Below are 20,716 nucleotides of genomic sequence, written 5' to 3' on the forward strand. Positions count from 1 at the left end.
TAGATCCGGGTGTGTATCTATTTCCTAGACAGACCTGGCTGAAGTGAAGAAACCCGTGACAGCGCTAGTAGCAGTTACCTCCTCCGGGTCGAGCAGCTTGAACTCCATGCCGCGCCCAGTCCACACGATGGTGCCGGCATGCGCCGGGTCCTCCAGCAGCGCCACCAGGAACTGCCAGAGTTGCAGCGAGCCACGGCGTGGGTACACGGGCGGCAGGCTCTCGCGGAACCCACATACCTCGGGCTTCACGTCCCCACCTGACACGCCACAGCACCAGCAAGATTTAGACTGGCGCGCTTTAGGCCACAGCCCTATAGGCCAGAGCCCTTGAGGCTGGAGCCCTTAACGCCAACGTGCACATCAAAACATCTACATGCTGCGTCTTTCCATGACCCGCACAGAATGTGAAGGACTGCCCTCTGACCAGACTGCAAGGAGGACTGAGAGCTCTGAACACTGCCTATGACGATGATGGTGGGTTGCCTGGCCAGGCCAAGTAAGTACATGTGAGAAGAAGAATGTTCTACTTCTGGAGTCCATGGGCCCGTGCAGAATTTGGTACCCAAATTCGGTAACTCTAGAGGTGTCAAATGATTGAGTGACACCAGTTTGTGTATGTGGCTAATTAATGTGGATAATTTGCTTGCTTAATTGTTCAATAAAAAGTATTTTCATAATTCAAAGAAGTTGATATGACTTAAGCTTTGCCATCGCAGGTAATACTAAGTGAACTATTTGGTTTGGGCCCCTGTGGACTGACACGACAGCGCAGGTCCTCGCGTTCGTGCCGTACGGCTCCCCCGGATGTGTTTTCCCGGTTGTGTTGCATTGCTCTTGTTGTTCGGCACGACGTCTGACGCTTCGCTCCTGGGAGCTTCTTCGATCGAGTTCGTGAACAAGCGCCCAGCCCGTGGAGCAAAGCGTTGGAGATCGTGCCAAAACAACATGCAGCACAATCCCAAAACCACAACAATGAATATCCCTCGCGCTTTAAGAATCTACGTAGACACGCATGCACGCACGCGGAGAGGTAATGCCACAACACATAACGGCAAAAAATACATTTGCCCAAGGAGTCTATGTAGGTTACAATCGGGGATCTTTGTTTTTGCATGCCGAGCACATTGTGGGTATTGCGCATGTGAAAGCCAGCACAGCTCGTGAGCGGTGGTCATCCTGTGTACTTGAATTTGTTTTAACTGTGCATTTTGAAAGCAAATCTAGAATTAAAAACACGAAATACGATGCCACGGACGCACCCTCAAACCGGTCTGGTACGACACAGGCATCGTCGTAGTACGACCTCCCTTCCTTCTCGTACACGAACGCTGCACGCAGACACACACACAACAGTAAGTGGAGGAGACAGGGTTAGACGCGTCACCGGTGAGCACAAAACAAAGACACTCTTTGGTTATTTCGGTAAAGTCACGTAGGTGAAAAAATAAATAACTAAATTTAGTTATTTTCATTTTAATTTTTTTTCTTATTTTTCTTATTTAAAATTTTACCTATGTGACTTTACCGAAAGAACCAAAGAGTATGGATCCTTGCAGTCACGAAAACTTCAAATCTCAAGACAAAGATCCCCCGTATAGCCTTAACATACTCTTGGGGCCAGTGCTGTTAGCAAGTAGCACCTATGAAGGCCGGATCGGTACACGAGGCAGGTGGCCAGCACCACGCCCGACCGCCTTTGTCTCCCCAGTGGCGATTTTTACACACCAGGTACTCATTTGAGGCTGAGGCGACCTATGGGAGGCCCAGGACCGGTTCAGATAATCGTCACTGGTGTTGGCCATGAACGGGAATGGAACCCCGGGTCGCCAGGTTTGTAGCGCAGTGCACTAACCGCTAAACTACCGCTCCCCACGTTAGTGTAGCACACACACATACATTCCTCCTCTACACAGACAACAATTACGAGCACACTGGATGACTTGAGAATTGCTCGAGCGGGGAGTGGGGGGGGCGCCCCAACGATCACCGATTCCAATTAGCCGTGTTACGAGCGAGCCTCGGATGCGCCGCCGCCGCCGGCCGGAGTTGTCGCACAAGACACCGCTATCCGCCGCCGCCGCCGCACCGAAGCAGAAGCACTTTATTCCCAAGTGTCAACAACTGCACTAGAGTGGGGGACCGCGGAGGGGGGGAGGGGTTCGAGGCACCGCTTTTCTGGTCACCCAATCCGGTGGTCAAACACGCGGCGCGGGTTCTGCACATTTAATACGACGACGTAAAGCTCTAAAAATAACCTGCCGACTCACTGACGCCAGCGAGTCATTCGTTTAGATTTTAGAACGATGACTCAAGAGCCACGGCGACGAGGGCGCGAGTATTTTTCAAGCAAGAGCTGCCACCTACGCCACCCTACGCCAGTGCGGTGATCATCAGAGGCGTAGCCCGGCGCAGCCATCGGCGGTCATGCTGGGTTGGACCGCACATTACTCGGCAAGGCGAAGACGCCTGCCGGCACGGGCAGCGAAACGTCGAGCATCGTGCTGAACAACACGCAATGGTACCGTCACAATAAAAAAAACGTCAGAGGCAGCTGCCACTGGTAACACTCCTACCTGTGTTGCTGTGAACAAGGCACCATTGCCAAAAATGTCACCGGTGATATACATTTAAGGCAGCGTTATTGCCGAATGTATGGTAGGCCAATGCTTTAATTAGCAATTTATTATTGCCACTTCCCATTGTGGGCACGGGTGCAAATCTTGATGCCCGTCGCCGCAATCATCGGTGCCAACGGAGATTAGCAAAGGCAGCAACTATCGTGAATTGGAAGCCAAGGAGCTGTAGGTGGGGGGCAGGGGTTGGGGGTGGTTTACAGGGGAAGGGGTGAGCAGCAGCTCAGTGCCGCCGACCGACCTTCGCTGTGTTTGGAGGTGGTGAAGCCGTCCCTGCCCATGTACATCGGTGGGCAGCTGGGCATGTCTGTGCAATTGGAAGGGGTGCCAGGGAGAACAGACATCATTATACGAGGTCGCAATCATTAAACGCAAAGTACGTGCCACGAATGAACCACAATACCTTGGCGATCTCGTCAAGGAGCATAAACCATCACGCGAACTCCCGTCGTCATCCTCGCAGCAGCCACTTTTGCCTGCCCATCGAACAAAGACGGTCACCGCATCGCGCGCATTCAGATGCGCTTCTGTGGCTATCTGGAATGCTCTTTCTTCCGATATTAAGAAGCCGCTGAAGCTAGGCACCTTTAAACTAATCTAGATTGAAAACTAATTTAGATTGAAAACTAATTTCTTTAGAACTGCTTTTTGCGTTCAGTTTGTTGTCCTTCCGCCGCACCTCCGATTAGAACGGATGGCTACGTATCGTGCAAAAGAAGTTCAACATACATACATTATGTGTCTGCAAGTCTGTACGCGTAAACATGTACAAACATGCAGGCATCGGTGGTGTGTCTGCAAGTCTGTACGCGTAAACATGTACATGTACAAAGGCGGTGGTTAGCGTGCTACGCTCTGGGTCGACTCAGCTTAAACGTGAAGCTGTTGCGGCATGTACACATGAGTGTTGGGCAGGCAGAGGCGGCCGGGGCTAACAGCACTTACCTCAACAGCCCCTCTGGTTACAGGGGGGACGTTTGTCTCTGTCCTTTGTCTTTCGATATGCAAAGACAAAGATCCCCATATAGCCTTAATAGACTGGTGGGACAAGTACTGTTAGCGAGCACGATGAGGCCGGCATGGCACACGAGGGGGTAGGTGGCCAGCACTAAGCCCAGCCGCCTTTGTCTCCCTAGTGGCGATGTTTACACATCACACCAGGTACTCATTTGAGACCGAGTCGACCTATATATATACACACACACGCTGTAAACTGAAGTTGGATCCAGTCGTCGTTATAATAAACGCAGCAGCGATAAACGTCACAGAGGAGCGGGCACGCTGCCCAGCATGAGGACATCAAGAAAATCACAGGCAAATCGATGATGCGCGCTGGTGACGTTACACGGCTTAGCTGCGACACAACGCTTATCTCATGATCCGGAGATCGCCGAGTTAAAATCCATGGAGGAGAGGGGTTGGGGAGGGCGCGGCTTAATAATACAAAAATAAAATGAGCACTAATTTGTAGGAAGTCAACAGCTGTTGTTCTGTGGATGAAGCCGGCCCCCCTCTACTATAAAAACGTGGAAGTGCCCAGGTTTGCCAATGGACACGATGCAGTGTCCCCGTGTTCGTTTTCGCGCAGGAAGAATAATGCAAAATCATCGTGAAGGTCACTCTTGACAGTCCCGAGTCGTCCACAAAGGCCGATGCAACGACTGGAATTGGAGGAGTCGAGCGTGTCGCCAACGGTGCCACACATCATTACGATGGCTGCCCGTTTTTCAAGTAGTGGCAGAAGGGTGGGGGAGGGGGGTTAACGTAGCCTTTGGCTGGGGAGGGGCCGAGGGTTAATTTATTTAACCAAGGCGGAGGGAATAGGGGGGGGGGGCAGGGGGGTATGAAAAAGACAAGGAACAAAATAACAGACGAAAGGAACAAGAGAACCACACCCATCTGACTCCGTCATTGTTCTCGACCGTCTGCCATCCGTCACCCCCGTTGTGCGATTCATTTGCACAAAGTCGCCAACGAGCAATTCTATGTGCGCACCGTCGCGAGGGTGAGGATCGATTTTTGTTAAATCGACGAGTTGCTTGCACGTGTTTTGGGCGCCGTGGTGGCGTGATGTTAACTCCCCTCACCTGGAGTGGCTGATAATGATGGTGCTAACTGATGTAAAAAACACGTGTTGCTGTGTTCGAATAATTATCGGCACACGATGCTGCCACGGTATCTAGACTTGCAATCGAGATGACGCCATTTTGATATCCCGAAGCGGCAGTTAGAACGACGGTGCAAGTTTCTAAATCCCTTCGCCTCTGTCCACCCAGCAGCAACAGAAATGGTTACGGCATAGCAGGTCGATGGGCAGGTCACGTGCGGGGGGGTAAAAATTATGGTACTTGCACCGATTCGATCCCGACCCTGACGCCTGTATATTTTGGAGTTTGAGCGTTCTCCCCGGGGTCGCGTGGAACTCTCTCTTGGTCCTCCAGTTTTTTCCCCTTCCACATTTAGAATCAACAATAATTTAGGATATTTGGGAAAAAAACACGTTTGCAAATAGCGCATTTTTTTCTGTGGCATTCGTCCCAAGTTTTGGCAAACCGTTTTATCAATTTGGTCGGTTTTTGATTGGCCGAATCCCGAATAGCAATACCTTAATACTATAGTTTTTTTGATAATATCCCAGTGGCGGATCGTCTTTAGGAGAGTCATGGCGCCCCTCACGCACACCCCATGCCGCATTATTGACCGATATCCAGACAGGGCTAATGGACGCATAGAAACTCGGCAGAAAGTGTCATGATATCAAACGACAGCGGTCATCCACGAAGTTGATTTTCCAGGTAAGCAGCCTGCAGAGAGAAGTGTGCACAGAGGGACGTGGAGCTCTCCATTATTAACAAGTTGCTTGCATTTAGAAATGTTCCGAACATCAGATGGAATAAGCCTAACGCATGAATGGAAATGCACTCGGTGCCGCTGCCTTGCTCGGGAACAGATTCCCACGTCTTGGGCTGCTCTGCCAAGCGAACGCTGAAACCACGTTTTTTTTTTTCTCCAAAACAGCTGCCCCCCCCCCACCTTAGGTTAGATTTAAAAAAATGGCACGATTTTTAAATGAGCTTCACGAGGCCAGATAACGCACATCGCCCCTCTCTATCCGCCATTTCCACGCAAGCGACTGCAAATTGTTTGGAAATCGGTGATCGCTAACGTTGCGCCAACCGCTCGTAAGTGGGAGTGCAGTCATTACGAGCTTCTTTCGCCCAGTGCCACTGGCGCACCTCCTCGCTTTGAAGCTAACGAGCTTGACGGCAAGGCGCCCCCCCCCCCACCACTCCCTTCCCCGGATACTTTTTTTATTCAGCGAGACAAGGCGGATCAATAAGAGGCCCTTTTAGGACATTTGAGCGGTTTTGCCGGGGGAATCCGATATGCCATCAGCTAAGCACTGCGCCGTTTCATGCACTCGTGAGCAAGATGCATCTCAACCAATAGAATTGACCAAATATTGGGTGGGGGGGGGGGGGATTAACGATGCCAGAGAAATCAGCGCAGCGGTCAAACCCATCCGGCCGCTCGCCATTCCGCGAGCCGCCAAACCAGCCAACGCCCGCCCGCCGATCAAACGAGGTGTGGACGGCTGAGGGGAGGGGCCGAGGGGGGGGGGGGAGGGGGGGTAAGGGAAGCTGTGGGGGGGTGGGATCGGTGGAGAGTGGACCCAGAGATTTGTAACCCACCGAGTAAAATTCTGCACTGCAACTGTGCTTGACGATGCAGACATTCGATGCTCTGCTCTCCCCAGCACGACACGGGCGGAGTGGGGGGTTGCATCTCGATGCGAGCAGCGATTTTCTGTTATCAATGTCGTTTGTTTTGACCCTCTCGTTCGTATCGTTTTCTCGCAATTCCTGTCGTCAATGCAGTTTTGCTCACTCCAAGAGCACAAACATTCGTGGGACGTTTGCATAAGCAGCAAGCGACCAATTCTTAAACGTGTGGTTCGACGCTTGTTATTCTGGACATTTATATTCGATTTCGATTGAAAAATCTACCCGCCGTGATGTGGCCACTCGTCGCCATCACAGACGTCGCCTGGTGTGCTCCAGACCGGTGGGGAGGGTGCCCGAGTTGCTTGGGCGTGATACTCAGAAGCCGTTGCCACGCGTTCACTGTCACACAATCTATTACTATTTTTTATTTTACCAGGTAAGGCCCATCGAGCTAGATAGCTCTTTTTCAGAAGCGACCCTGGCCACAAATTATCGCTCAACCAAGCGGTTTATGACGTGGACACTTATAGAAGCCGAATACTCTCAAAGCAAAATCTAGAGGAAAAAAACGGAAGATCCACACGACGAGGGTTAGGATCGCTTGCGAACATGGTTTAAATGCGCACGACCAAGTCATGAATAGGGACTCGGCAAATCGTTTAATGTCTGAAGTCTGCAAAGTAGGGGGCTTAAGCGACGTTCATTTCCACTGGCAACAAAACTGAAACCTTTTTACAAGGACTCATGTCTGCATTAACCACAATACTTGCAGTCAAAATGCAAACAAGTGTGTTTTTTGTTTGCATTTTGACTGCAAGTATTGTGGTTAATGCAGACATGAATTCTTGTAAAAAGGTTCCAGTTTTGTTGCCAGAAAAAAGGGGAAATACCCTATTATTGCAAACTCTTCACCAATGAAAGTGTCTATTTCCGCCTTGTTAAGGACCAAGTCACAAAACCACTTTCATATGCATTACCTTCACGAATACAAGTAACAACAACAAAAACTATAACGGCAGCCATCAACGGAAAAGCTGTTCTAAGCACGTGCAACGCACGCACGCACGCACAGACAAACGGTCAAACCAAACTGGTTGCACAGCAGTAGCCCACCTCCTCCACGACGCTCGCAGCCAATTACGGAGATGTTGTTAAACACTCGCGATCTCATTAGCGAAGCAGCTGCTAATAAGGCACACGCTCGCTCACCCATCTGGTAGGGGCACTCGTTCCTCTCCTGCTTGATGGAGACGGGAGGAGGTGGTTGTGGTTGGAAAGGGGGGGGCGGTCCCCCCCCTAGCGTGTGGTGCGTGTGGCCGTGGGGGTGCTGGTGGGGGGCCCCGGGGTAAAGCTCCTCCCCGGGGTATCCCTGCGGCCCCACGTACTCCTGCTTGAGGCCGCCTGGGGGCCCCTGTGGGGGAAAGGGGCCCGCCGAGAGTGGCTCCGATGCCTGGCGGTGGAACTGCGGGCAGCCGGAGCGTGCCACGTGCAGCGGGAATGGAGGGCACGGATCCGACAGCTGTCGTTGCAGCCTTGGAGGTCGGGGGGGGGGGTAGTGGGTCAGAGGGGGGAGGTGGAAATCAACACCGAGGCATGAAATATGCGGATTTAATTATTTAACTTATTTTCAACAGATGCTCGGGTAATGATATTCTGTTACCCATCTGCATTATCATGCTCCTCACTATCGACAGGTGTCGATGCGTAAATTACGCGTGGAACCTGCTGGCCATTGGAACATGTGAACACGTTGGGCCGTGAACAAGCACGGTCCTCCCCATAAATCATGATTCACCACTCCAGCGATTCGATTGTCATGATTACAGTTATGAAAAAAAACAATTATTGTCATCGATTTTCCACGTCTCCTTTGTTTTTTTTCTGGTTTTTCTCCGTCTCCTTTTGTACAGAATTGGTCTCCATTAGTCTGAACGTAATATCAACAACTCATTTGCGTATCGTATTGCAAAAATCGTATATAATACATTCTCACATGCTCAATTGGCCACACGTATCGTGAGCGACGTGATGCATTTCTCATCGCCGAATATTCCAGCGTCAATTCCTCGACGACACTCTAACCCCAAGTTCAACGATTCGCCACGGGAGACCCTCGTTCTATCCGCGCCGCGACTGCGCCCTGCAACCAGCATCCACTCACGACCCCTGACCCCCACTCTCTGCCCTCTGCCCCTTGGTGCGGGTGTGGCTTACCGGCCGTCCTGGTAGAAGGCGCTCTCGGCCGGGTTGGGCAGCGTCGCCGCCACGTTGCTGTAGCCCTGTGACGGCACCGACGAGGATGAGAAGGATGCACTGGGCTTGGAGCGCGTGGGCGACGGAGACGGCGCCGCCCCCGCCAGCCCCGGGGGCCGGGATGGGGGCCCCGACACGGCCGCTAGCGCCACCGGCCCCAGGGCCGCCGCGACCGTTGCCGGCGGCGGCTGCAGGGGAGACAGTGCGGGCGTGCAGGCCAGCGTCGGGGTCCCCCTGAGCTTCAAGCCTTCGGCACCGCCATTCTGCATGTAGGCGCTAATCGCGGTGGACACGTGGGGTGGGGGGGGTGATTTGAAAGGGGAGCGAGTTTGGAGGAGGTAGCACGTTACTAATAGCCACAGCCGTGGCGAGAGATATGCTGTACGTTGTATGCTGGGTGCTGAAATAAATCAATATTTTCGGGATTCTTGACCCGGACGGAGCAGGTGTGAATGCAGTGGCGGTGGGATGTATGTAGGTTGAACTTCTTCCGCACCGTATGTAGCCAACCGTGCTAATCGGAGGAGGTGCAATGGGGTACGGTGCGACAGGACGCTCCTCACTTTGGACTGGCGAGGTGAGCCGAGGGATACGCGAGGCGCGGCGGTGGCCCCTGGCTGCAGGCGGACGCCGGCCCCAGGCACTGGCTGGGAGCCTCCTTCTTCACCTTCACGAACGGCGCGTGGAACGCCACTGGCGGGGAGAGAGGGTCATGCGAATGCCACTCAGGGAAGGCGCCACTCAGGGAAGGCGCCACTGGCAAACAGGTACAGCGCAAATGGTGTGGGGGGGGGGGTGGCGCGGGAGCGGCGGGGAGTGGTGGGGAGCCCCCCACAATCGTGAGGAATCTCGGTTTGCCTTACTCTGTTGATTTTTTTTTATCTGCCGTGAAGAAAATTTTATTTTATCTTTTGGTAGAAACAAAAAAATGCTCAATTTTTTTAAAACTATATTTCTCTGGATGTAATGACAAAACAATATTGCAAAGACAAGCCGGCGTGGCAACATGTAATTGAGTCGTTTTACATTTGTCACTCAGTCATTGCTACGTTTGTATTCTCTCAAAATAAATCTAACGAGCAGTTTCAAGCTCAAAAAAATATGCCACGGCGTTTGTGTGGCTTGCAAGAAATTATTCGGTGCATGAGCGATCAACGATCAACTTTTCCACAGGTATCAAAACAATTGCTCAGTGAGAAACATTCATTTAGATAAAAAAAAAACCCAATGAAACCCATTTAACGGCACTAATTTCCAGACTTACAACAACAACAACAACTCTCCTCACGCATGAACGGACGCTCTGTGCCGACACCGTGGCTGCCGTCGCAGCTCCCTCGCACGGAAAGGGGAGGTGCGCGCCTGTCGACTGACGTCGAGACAAATCGCTGGTGGCTAGCCACCTGCGCGGATGAGCCAACTGAGTAAACATTCTGCGCGGTGTGGCACACAATGCCGCGCACACGCACCCAGCGACCGCGCAGCCTGGTCATGCTCGCTTGTGCCCACTCGTGCTCCGGTTACTTGGCAGGGGCCCGTGTTTAATTTTGCATCATCGGCGTCAATTGCTGTCTCTGTGTGGCGTGTCGTGGCGGTGCACGGAACAGATGTTTGCCAGCCTGTGTTATTAATCCGTGCCCCCCCCCTTCCACCCTCCCCCGTAAAACAAAACGAACTGGGGTGCGATTAACGGAGAAGTAGTATGGCAATTTGGCGAGGGGCCATGGCTGTAGGCATTCTGCACCATTACTCATTGCCTCGTTAGCTTTCCTCTAATCTGCGCTCTAATAACGCTCGTTAGGCCGTACAACGGGTCCTGCTGCTCTGTGCAGACTCGCGGGACAGGAACAGAAGCCCTTAACCGTGGCCAGGTCTGGCAAAAGGCGAATGCATGCCATTATCTGTTGCGTGCGCAATCCATTATCTGTTGCGTACACAATACGTTGAGGCCTATCTGAAGTGTCTCCAGTTCAGCAATTTTTTTTCTCCCCCCCCACCCCACTGTGGAGATTACATGAAAGTTTGTGGGTTCTTTGCTACTCGATGTCAGGAATGGCACTCATTTGGCCATGGCATTTAGGGAGACGTAGTCGGGACAACACCACCAGACAGCGCTTTTATCTGAGAGCCTTTGCGAGCGCCATTATGATGCTGTTAAACGCAACCTTCTGCTACCCGATTTGTGTTATTTATAACGGAACATTTATAACGAAGCCATTGATCCTGGCCGACTTAAAAAAACGTGAAAATGCCAAAGATAATGTTTTTGTCCGTGTCTCACAGTCTCTCAAAACCGTGGCCATGTTTTTTTGTTTTTATTTCGCAAGGTTTTTCAACTCAGAGCACCGCACCACACCGCGCCTACCGGCATGGCAACAAAGAACGACCGGCAGCAGCATCAGCGGCCGCAGCAGTGGCAAGAACCCAAGAGGGTCGGGCAGCAAACGGCGCAAACATAACGTGCACCACATTGAACACGATGGCAAAGTTTGTCAATAGTACAGTGCCGCTAATCAATGTCATCTCTTACAAAAGAAGAAGAAAAAAAACCCTTCAAGGTCACACGGCATGGACCGATGATGCGGCTGTGCCAGGAGGACATCAGCAGCACGAGTTCCATAAATGGAGACGCGGCTCTCCGTATCTCCGATCTTAGCCGGCGGGCGATGACGCGCAGGATGTTTACAGACCCCCGTAACCGCAGCGTCAACAGGGCGGGCTTGACCTTTACGGGGCAGCAGCGACTGAAAGCTGGAGCTTCAAACGCAACCTTCTCTCTCTCTCCTCTCTGTTGGGCATTCTTCAAGCCCCAGCGCTGCCATCGCCATCGGATCCGTCTGCTTCAGCTGCTGCCACCACCGCCAACCGGTCTGTAACCATTTAATAAAAAATGCTACCGAACGGGTTGTAGCGGTGGGGTGCCATTGGCTATAGGGCTGCGCTACGAAGCCAGTGGAGCAGGGTTAGATTCCAGGGCCACGGCTAACGTCGGTTGGCGAGCAATGTTTGAACAAGCCCTGGGCACCCCCTTCTCTGGTCCCGTTCACCGACCGGCGCGTTGGAAAAAAAAGAAATGGTTTCCAATCCAAGGGGGCAAAAAAAGAAAACAGAATGCTACGTTTTTGTTTTCGTTTAAATAATAAATGTTGCCGCACATTATCCAGACTAATTATACTCCCTCTCCCCATCTCGGCTGGTTGTGGAAATGTTCCATAATGTATTCCCTTTTGGGGAAACGCGCTTAAAAAAAATAGTTTTACGACCTTCAGCCCAAGCCTGCAGTTTCTTCGGTTGACTGAAACCAGACACGTGAACCCCCCCCCCCCGCCACAAAAGACTTCATTCATAAAGTGGGCGCAGCGTGCCGCGGCAGGCTGCGAGCCTCCGCAGCCCAAAGTCCATTCACAAAAATCCCTCCACCCGAAAGCTCACTTCCCGTCCTCCTCTTCCCCACTCAAGCTGTCAGCAATCAAAAACCTCCTGGTGCTGCTGCTGCCCCCTCCGAAAACAAGCAGCGCCGGTGCGGCCCAGGCAGGCCTCGCTCACACACGTGGTGACACAAAAACACGCCGGGGATGCGTGGCCCCGGCGCGTATGCAACAACGCTGATGGCTGAATTTCTTTCAAACGTCGCACCGCGTACACATTTTGTCCCGCCGTCCAATCACAGATAGAGAAGGGATGCCGTGCGCATGCATGTGGGGTGCAGAGGCGCAGTGGTTAGCGCACTTTACTACGAACACGACTACCAGAGTTCAATTCCCACTCCACAGCCAAGACCAGTGATGATTATCTGATGAAAACGATGAAATGCTGTTCATGTTTAAGTGAACGGAGGGAACAAGAACCCCTCAAAACGAGAAGAAAATGTGAAATGATGCAATTAGGATGGCAAAAAAATAATAACTGGACGCCCGCAATCGTGACATTCTGCTGAAGCGCTCACCCCGTTCAGGGTCAGGGGGCGAGTCATTATGTGCCCCGAAATCAGCGAAATCCAACGGCACACAAACGAAAATGTGGAATTTGCACCACTGGCAGACTGGTCGCTAATAGCGATGAGCAAGGCACTAACAACTAATTTAAGAAAGGAGACACTCGAACTTTTGGACTTTTCTTCTGCACTCAGAGATAGATGCATCTACACGCAAAATAAACGGGCATGTGTAGGTGGAGGAGAGATGGAGAAGAGAGTTGTGGAGATGCCACCGGTGAAGGGCAAGAAAAGTAGAGAGAGACGGGGGGGGGGGGGGGAATAAACGAGGTGGATGAACGAGGAATAAGGGCAAAGAAGAGTAGCAGCACATTGTAAAACAAAAAATTCTGAAAACCTGCCTCTCCCCCGGAGACCGAGCGGCCGCTGCCCCCCGCCTCTCGTGATCCCCCTCCCCAATCGATGGTCTTAAATCGTCGTAACACGCCTTGTTTCACGGTACGGTCCACACGCTCACCGCGCGTCCACTTCAAAGACTCGGGACGCATTTGGACCAACGCTCGATCGTAAAAGTGACAACGAGCGCGCGCGTTGCCCGAGGAGGTAGACATCCACCTGGCAGCATTGGCAGTGGGGCCGCGTGGGCAAAGGGACTGGGCGCTCATCAATTGGCGACAGTGCCACGGACAAGAGAATGGGCGATCGACAAGAGCCCTCATCATCGTCACCACTGTTGGCACGTGGTCATTAAACACAACGAACACCAAGAGAATGGAGACGCAGCGGTAGGAATTGATGCGTGAACTTAGGATAGCATAAAAAAATAGAAAGTTTCCAAGGCAACCGACAATATCGTGCACACGCCGGCGTGTGTCACGATCTAATGCACGGCGTAGCTCGCGCATATCCTTAACTAATGAGCGTTGCACTTCGTCGCCTTATAACACTTCAGCGACCCCGGATTTGGAAAGGGGAAGTGAATCCCAGTGTTTCTCAACCGCACCCTCCATCCCCCGACCCCGACAAAACCCCTTTCCCAATCCCGCCAGGGTCCATGCTTTCACGATTGCCAAAATCGTTTCTGTTCACGTTCGTATTAGAGCAAGCCAGCGCACAGCATACGCCTTTGCCAGTTGGTAGTCGTGTAAATACGCGTGGAGGTGGCGTTGAGAAACACTGCCCTTAAAACGGCAGGGGTGTGAGGATGAGCCTCCATGACGGCCGGGTTAAGGTGGCACTAAGCAATGAGTAAAGTCAATAAGGATGTCGCATACAAGGCCACCACACACAGCAACAATCTGACGTAGCGACGGTACGCCAGGTGAATTCGCGTGGCATGAAAAAAATAACCCACACACGCAGCATCTGCGGATTTTTGCCCGAGCGCTGTCCGCTATTTTTTTTTACTATACAAAACAGTATGGAATTAAATGGATGAATAACATTTGTAGGTGGGAGGAGAAGCTTCGGGAGAGGCACGGGGAAAAGGTGGTGCAAGTTAAAAAAACTAATCTTGGAAACTTACGGTTCTCTGCTTGGAAGTCTGGCACAAACTGCTCATCCTCATCTGGGACTTTGGCTGCAAACGAGAACACCCCAACGGTCAAAAAACGGAAGAAGAAACGCACTTACATCATCAGCGCTAGCGGCACGTAAGTCTGACACATTACAGTGCAATGAACATATAATGCGCCACTTGTGAACACCGTCACTGAAGGATATAATGACAACAACAATTTAATCAACATTATCATTTCAAAGTATATACATGTACAACAAAATGTAGTGTTGAATATTATGAAGATTTTGAAACAAAGTGCTTTGGTCAACTAACTTGACGAGCCATAAAAAGCTTGGACTTCCCGAGCACAACAACAACAAACATCCACTTCAATAAAAAAAAATCACCCAAATCCATTCAGCAAAGAAATATGAAATATGCATTAATATTGAAAGGGCGACTGATCAATTCGGCCTCATCGGAAGAACTGCCACGGCGGCAAAAAATCATCAAAGTGGCCCCCAACACAGATGAATAATGAAGGAACGCGCGGCCGTAATAAATTCACTGCTCGCCAGGAAAGGCGGCTCAATGCGAAATCGGGTGGCTCCAGAGACGAAACTCCCAGCAGGACGTGTGGGGCTGAGCGGTGGCGCCACGCTCCGGGCCAGTATGCACCGTCACACGGGCACGCCCGCACGCGCAGCGGCCACCCACCCCCCCTTCCCCCGCAGGCTCACCGACAAAACCCTCCACGGGCACGGCCGCTGCCGTTGTTGCGGCCGTAGCTTCCGCTGGCGGCACTGCAGCCCGCTGCGAATGCCACGCGGTTCTGCTGCTAGCGCGGGTAGATTGACTGCATCGGAGCCTCTATCCCACATCCCTCGCCCCGTGCGCCCCCCCCCCGCCGCCGTCAGCCGAGGCGAGTGGCAGCGGATGCGGCAGCCCGAGAGTAAAGCGCGCAACGGCACTGGTGCGGCGGTGATGACAACGACGATGATGATGATGATCGGTGTCATGCTGCTTTGCCTGCCTGCTGGCTTGCAGGCGGGACAGCAGACTCCCACCTCACCCCACCCACTCCCCCTCCAACCCACATCCCCCTCCACAAACACCACCACCCATCCATCCATCCGTCACCGCCTCCCCCCCCCCCAATGAATGCGCAGTGCAGCCCTATAGAAGCGCGAAGCCGCGATCGCCATTCACGACGTGAAGAAATGATCAACATCGTCTGCGATTATTAATCTGCTGCCGGATGAATACGTCAGGGCATCACCATCCGCCGTCCGTCAAGATGGTGGCACGATGACGGGGAGTGACAAGTAAACATCGCGAGTGCTTGAGGGGGTGTTCTGGAAAAACCCGAGAAACCACAAAAGTTCGTTTCAGAAAAGTCGTTCTCGTTGAGAAGTAGATGAGGCAAATGAATGAAAGTGAATTACAGTATGAAGTTCGTTGGAATACCAACTGTGGAGAGAGAATATGTACTAAATGAGTGGACCGGAGTGTGTTCCAATGGACCTAGCATGGCTTATAAAATACATCTGCGGGTTACCAAGATCATTCTTAAACACCTCTAAAATTATATGGACCGGTTTATCATAACAACAGATTTACACAATATCTGAGAGGAAGAGGACACAAGCGACGTGTGCATAAGAGTAGAGCTCCACTGCACATTGTCTGGCCAAAACAATCAACACCGTGATACGGAGGGGGGAAAATCATAAAACTTAACTTTACAATGAAATATTTTGAGAAGTCAAATTAAATGATACGGCACAAAAAGATGAAGACGCATTATTTGGGAGTTACAGGCCACACGGAGGAATTGTTTACGCATCACCGTTAATGACCGAGCGGCTCAAGTGGATGCTGAACACAAAGTTGCGTGCTCAGACCATTATGAGATTGTGGGACCAGACGTACACAAATTTGGGTTTCCAAGAAACAGCAGCCATCGAGTTCCCCTTTCTCAAAACGAAAACGGGACACACGGAATCATGCCTTCTTAAACGCTCTCCCGCTGCACATACGCAAAGCATCAAATCACCACCTGCCTTCAAAAAGCAGCTCAAGGCCCTCACCTGTTTAGGCAAGAGTTCTGGCTCCGTGCCTCCGAGCTCTCGATCGAACAATGCGTCCGATTCGTAGAATATTTACGTGTTCGAAATTGTGTTTATTATTATTTACTTTAAGTCAATGGAGAATAGCAAAAAAAGAAATCACATATATTTTTATTGTACAAACAACACATGCCAATTCTTGAAATGATGTAATTAGCGACAAGAACGGCAGCGCTCACGCCAGCCGCGGAGGAAGTGGTTTGTCCAAATAGGGTAAAAGTTCCTGAGCTCAACAAAATATTATCAAGTTTTGTTCCAAGTGGATCGTCGATAGGAGAGTTCTTAAACATTCCCCCCCTATAACTCCACCCTTGCATCACAGTCGAGAGACAGAGTTAATGCATTAACGGTGTTAACCTGTACTTAAAAATGTTTTATCCCGTGAAACAACAACAGCAGCAGCAGGTACCGCGAGCGCACAGCTTGGAGAGAGAATCTAGGCTGAAACCCTCACCTTCTGCGAGCCAGGCCTCCTGGAGCTGACGGAGGTCTTGAAAAAGTTCTGCAAGAAATACAAAAACACGCCACTTTACAACGATTTGGTGCGGTCACTGCGAACGTCAACGCCACGGGGAAGTCTCACGGACGTTGCCGGTGAGACGCCAGGCTGGTGTTCGTATATCTTTCAGCCCATACCTTCAGACTCCTGTGCCAAACCCACAGCTCCTTCCAATACGTGCTTGACCAAGCGATCTGGCGGCTGGAAAAACAAATCGCCAGCGAAGAAAACAACAGGGCGCGAACGTTACTTAAACACAACCATCTCATTTGAACGTCAACTTAATTGCATAGTACACATGAAAATACATACGAAAATAATGGAAATAGTTTACCCGTGCAAAGCCAGACTCTTTTTAGGCGGGTCCTTGCACAATTGCGATGTTTTTGCCCACTTACATTCATTAGTGTTTGGCTCCCCACGGGAGGAAACGGAAGTACCCGGAGAACACCCCACCCCCTGCATTGCGATGTTGCGGCACTATCTCGGCGAAGCCATCTCCTGGCTAACCTCGTGAGCCCCCACAACCTACCACACCTTGGTAAGCCCTGGCGGCGGTCACCCATAGAAGAGACACTCGGGCACAACATTTGCCTTACGTCCGAGATTCGACAAAATTGGGTGCGCGCTCATGGCGATTTTTTTATCTCGTCAAAAGGAATTCTATTGACCGAGGTTCTGTTGAATGTGAAACCTGCCAAATGTGAACATTGCGAGCACAGCGAACGAGAAGGTTCTCGCTCGCTAAAGCAAAACTGGCCAAAGATTGTGATGTGGAAGGCAGGACCCTCCTGAAAACATGTGTAGAGACTCCAGGTGAGGGTTAACATTTACTCGTATTGTTACACACACACACAGACACACGCCACTCGTATACCAGTGCACGGCACACACTCGCTCGTTCCCTAAATGACACATTCGAATGTGAACACTGCGTATCTATGTAAATAATACTTACGCCACTGGCCGTGTAAGGCACTTCTTGGTCGTAAAATCCGTCCATCACAGCTGTCGGTTCTGCCGGCAAGAAAACAATAAAATGTCACACATCCTCAATCACAGGTCCGTCCTCGTGTCACGTACGTACTATGCAGTTGTCACGGCGGCGCTTATAATCTATGGGATAGCGCCTTCTTTGGTCCTGTATCTGTACGTGCGTGCGCCTCGGTTTTTATGAATGGAATCAGGCGGCGCGGGCTGAGCTCCATTCACAAACTCCCCCCCCCCACATCCCACCATCAACTACAGCAGCTTCAGCAACTGCAGGAGGACCCTCCCCCCACCCACCCTCTCCAATACTGCCCGTGGGTGTGGGGGAGGGGAAAGCGGAGTTCGCCCCGACACACTGCTCGGACAACCCTGACTTGTGCTATAACTATGGCTTAGGGTTCTGGCTATACAGTCCTCCCAGCACTGGACTAGCACCAACAACAAGAATCAGAATCTTTATTTAGACTGGAAGAATCCGATGAGCTATGAAGATCCTTTTTATTTTTTACAGATATCCAGTATGGGCGGGTCAACAAGTGATAACTTACCAGCCTCATCAGGCCACACTACGAGAGCCGTAAGCCATAAGCCCCGGTGGTATTTGGCCTTAAACGCCCCTAGTAGTATACAGTCCTAAAGCAAACCCAGCCTGACACTCGCCCTTCGTCCTAAACCATGAAGCTCACAACACTACCCCCTAGAGTCTCAAGTCGTCTCATCACAACGTCATGTCCTAATAGTCGTAAGTACAAGTAATTCACACGAACAATTATTCGAGAACTATAAACCCAGCCTAGACACCGCCTCTTAAATATATCCCTCCATCATGCCCCCCAGATCCACCAGTCCTTAAGGCCAGTCTTCTCTCAGTTGTAAGTCCTATGGCTTTTGGGTCTGTAGATTGGTGCCGCTTTATGTCAAATTAGGAGAAAATGCCACCGATCGTTTCATGCCACCGGGCCAACGAACCCTACCTCCTCACTCTCATACTTCTCTATATTTGTATATTCTTAAAACTCAGCCTATACCACAGATGTAGTCCAAAACCCAGCTTACACCACACAGCTCGTACTAAACCCAGCCGATTCCTAAACCCAGCTAATAACACACACACCTGACGTCCTAAACCTCGCCTACGCCTCACGACTAGTCCTAACCCCAGCCTACCTTCACGAATGTAGTCCAATACATCTAAACTCAGCGCACACCACTCGCGTAGACCAAAGCCGAGCATGTAGCGCCAACCCTTGCAGTGTTCTCTGGTCAGTGAGCCCAGTCACCACGCAGGGGTTATCATCCATCCACCGCGCATCCACCAGGAGCCGCCCCCCCCCCCCCCAAACAAAAAAAACCTCAACACAACATCCCGTTCCTCACTCACTCACGACTCGCATCCTTTCTCCGTTACTCCCCTACACCACCCGACTCAAGGAGCGAACTCATCCCCCGAAGCATTCGCCGGTAGGATAATGGCGATTGTGAGAGTTGCGTCCCTTGCGGGCCCCTGCGACACCCAAAAGACGCCGTCTCACCCGGGATGGCAATTTCATCCCTCCCGTCACGGTGTCGTCCACCTGTTATCCGTGCGTTTGTGTGTGTCCCACCCCCATCTGTGTTCGAGTGTCTATCCGCGTCCGCCTGTCCGTTCCGTGTGTCCATGTGACCGACCGTTCGCATGCGTCTGATGCGTCCTCCACACGCACGGCGTGTCCTTCCATTCGTGCCGTCCGTGTATCCATGCGTCTGTTCCAATTGTCCTTGTATCCGCACGGCGTAAACGCAAATGTATGTGTGTGTGCGCGCGTGCGTTCGTCCACGTGTTTATCCATGCCGTCCGTCCGTCCGTCTGCCCCGTCCGTGCGACTATCCGCGTCGATCTATAATATAATCCACGTGTCGGTGTGTCCATGTGTGGGATTGTCCCATCGCCGGAGCGTGGTGGGACAGGAGGGACAGGCAAGGCATAAAGACAAATCCCTCGCTCGCTCACCTCTCGTTCGCGTCTTTGTCTCAAATCACACGGAGCCACCCAGCGCCGTGTCCGCTCGCGATCACGTGGGCCCAGAGCATCTGCTTCAATTGTAGTAGCACCATCAACAAACACCGCTGTCTTCTCCACACTTCTCGTTCTGCTGTCACTGCGTCGGTAGTTAATTATTTTCCGTCGGTATCATCGAGGTCCAATTCTTTTTAACAGCAGCAGCAACAGCAGCTGCAGCAGTCCGCTGTGCCGGCAAACGCTGTAGCGTCTAATTTAGACGGTGCGTGTGTGCGCCCGTGAACGTGGACGAATTAAAAAAAAGGACTGAGCGACTGCGTTGGTGTCGGATCAGGGACAGCAACAGCAGCAGCTACAGCAGCAGCAGCAGCGACAGCAATGTCCGAGTGTTTGTGTGCCTCCCACCTCCCCGCGGCTCCCTCCCGGCACCCCACCACCCCCTCCCAGCACCCCACCACCGCCTCATTGGGCCCGGGGTTTGACGAGTGGGGAGGGAAAGAGAGTGAGGGGGGCGGTGGTGGAAGTGAGAGAAGGGGTGGGGGGGTAGAGTGGAGGATGATCGAGGGGAGATTGGGGGGGGGGTCTAGAGGCGGGAGGAGGAGTGGAGGGCGTGCAGAGATGGGAAGGGAGACAGGGGCAGGTAGATTGGAGTGAGCGATAGAGGAGGGGAGGGTGAGAATGGAGGAAGAGAGTCCGAGAGGGCGTGCGAGACGCGAGCGGGTGGGGGTGGTGGGGCGTGAGAGGGGGGGGGCGAAGGGGAGAGGAAGAGGCGGAGCGTCACTTCGCCGCTGCGGGTGATTGACGGCGCGAGGGGTTCATTCATAAAAAAGCAGGGGGGAAGGGGATAGGAGGGAGGGGGATAGGGGGGAAGGGGATAGGGGGGAGGGGGGTAGGGGGGAGGGCGATAGGGGGGAGGGGAATAGGGGGATAGGAGGGAAGGGGATAGGGGGGAAGGGGATAGGGGGGAGGGGGATAGGGGGGGAGGGAGATAGGGGGGGAGGGTGCGCATCGCCCTGGCCGAGTTAATCGCCCGGCCGCGAATCGCCACCGTTC

At 52.1% G+C, this 20,716-nt stretch overlaps 1 protein-coding gene across 2 annotated transcripts in view; it reads right to left on the minus strand.

Moving 5' to 3' along the window:
* LOC144933391 (ETS translocation variant 1-like) overlaps positions 1 to 20,083 on the minus strand; it is a 33,533-nt gene extending 13,450 nt beyond the window's left edge. The window contains exons 1-11 of one of the 2 annotated variants that reach the window (XM_078858111.1): positions 19,655 to 20,083; positions 17,633 to 17,691; positions 16,812 to 16,875; positions 16,630 to 16,677; positions 14,071 to 14,124; positions 9,175 to 9,304; positions 8,573 to 8,887; positions 7,568 to 7,890; positions 2,875 to 2,940; positions 1,260 to 1,328; positions 79 to 257 (exon numbers count right to left, since the gene is read on the minus strand). In XM_078858111.1, the coding sequence (XP_078714237.1) occupies positions 79 to 257; positions 1,260 to 1,328; positions 2,875 to 2,940; positions 7,568 to 7,890; positions 8,573 to 8,887; positions 9,175 to 9,304; positions 14,071 to 14,124; positions 16,630 to 16,677; positions 16,812 to 16,875; positions 17,633 to 17,677 (1,293 nt within the window). In that variant the 5' untranslated portion in view covers positions 17,678 to 17,691; positions 19,655 to 20,083. Of the gene's footprint in view, positions 1 to 78; positions 258 to 1,259; positions 1,329 to 2,874; positions 2,941 to 7,567; positions 7,891 to 8,572; positions 8,888 to 9,174; positions 9,305 to 14,070; positions 14,125 to 14,786; positions 15,086 to 16,629; positions 16,678 to 16,811; positions 16,876 to 17,632; positions 17,692 to 19,654 lie in introns of those variants that run through there. The other variant, XM_078858119.1, reaches the window with a different exon arrangement.
* Between the last annotated feature and the right edge of the window lie 633 nt (positions 20,084 to 20,716).

The sequence above is a fragment of the Lampetra fluviatilis genome, chromosome 1 (genome assembly GCF_964198595.1).
Source record: "Lampetra fluviatilis chromosome 1, kcLamFluv1.1, whole genome shotgun sequence".
Lineage (NCBI taxonomy): Eukaryota > Metazoa > Chordata > Hyperoartia > Petromyzontiformes > Petromyzontidae > Lampetra > Lampetra fluviatilis.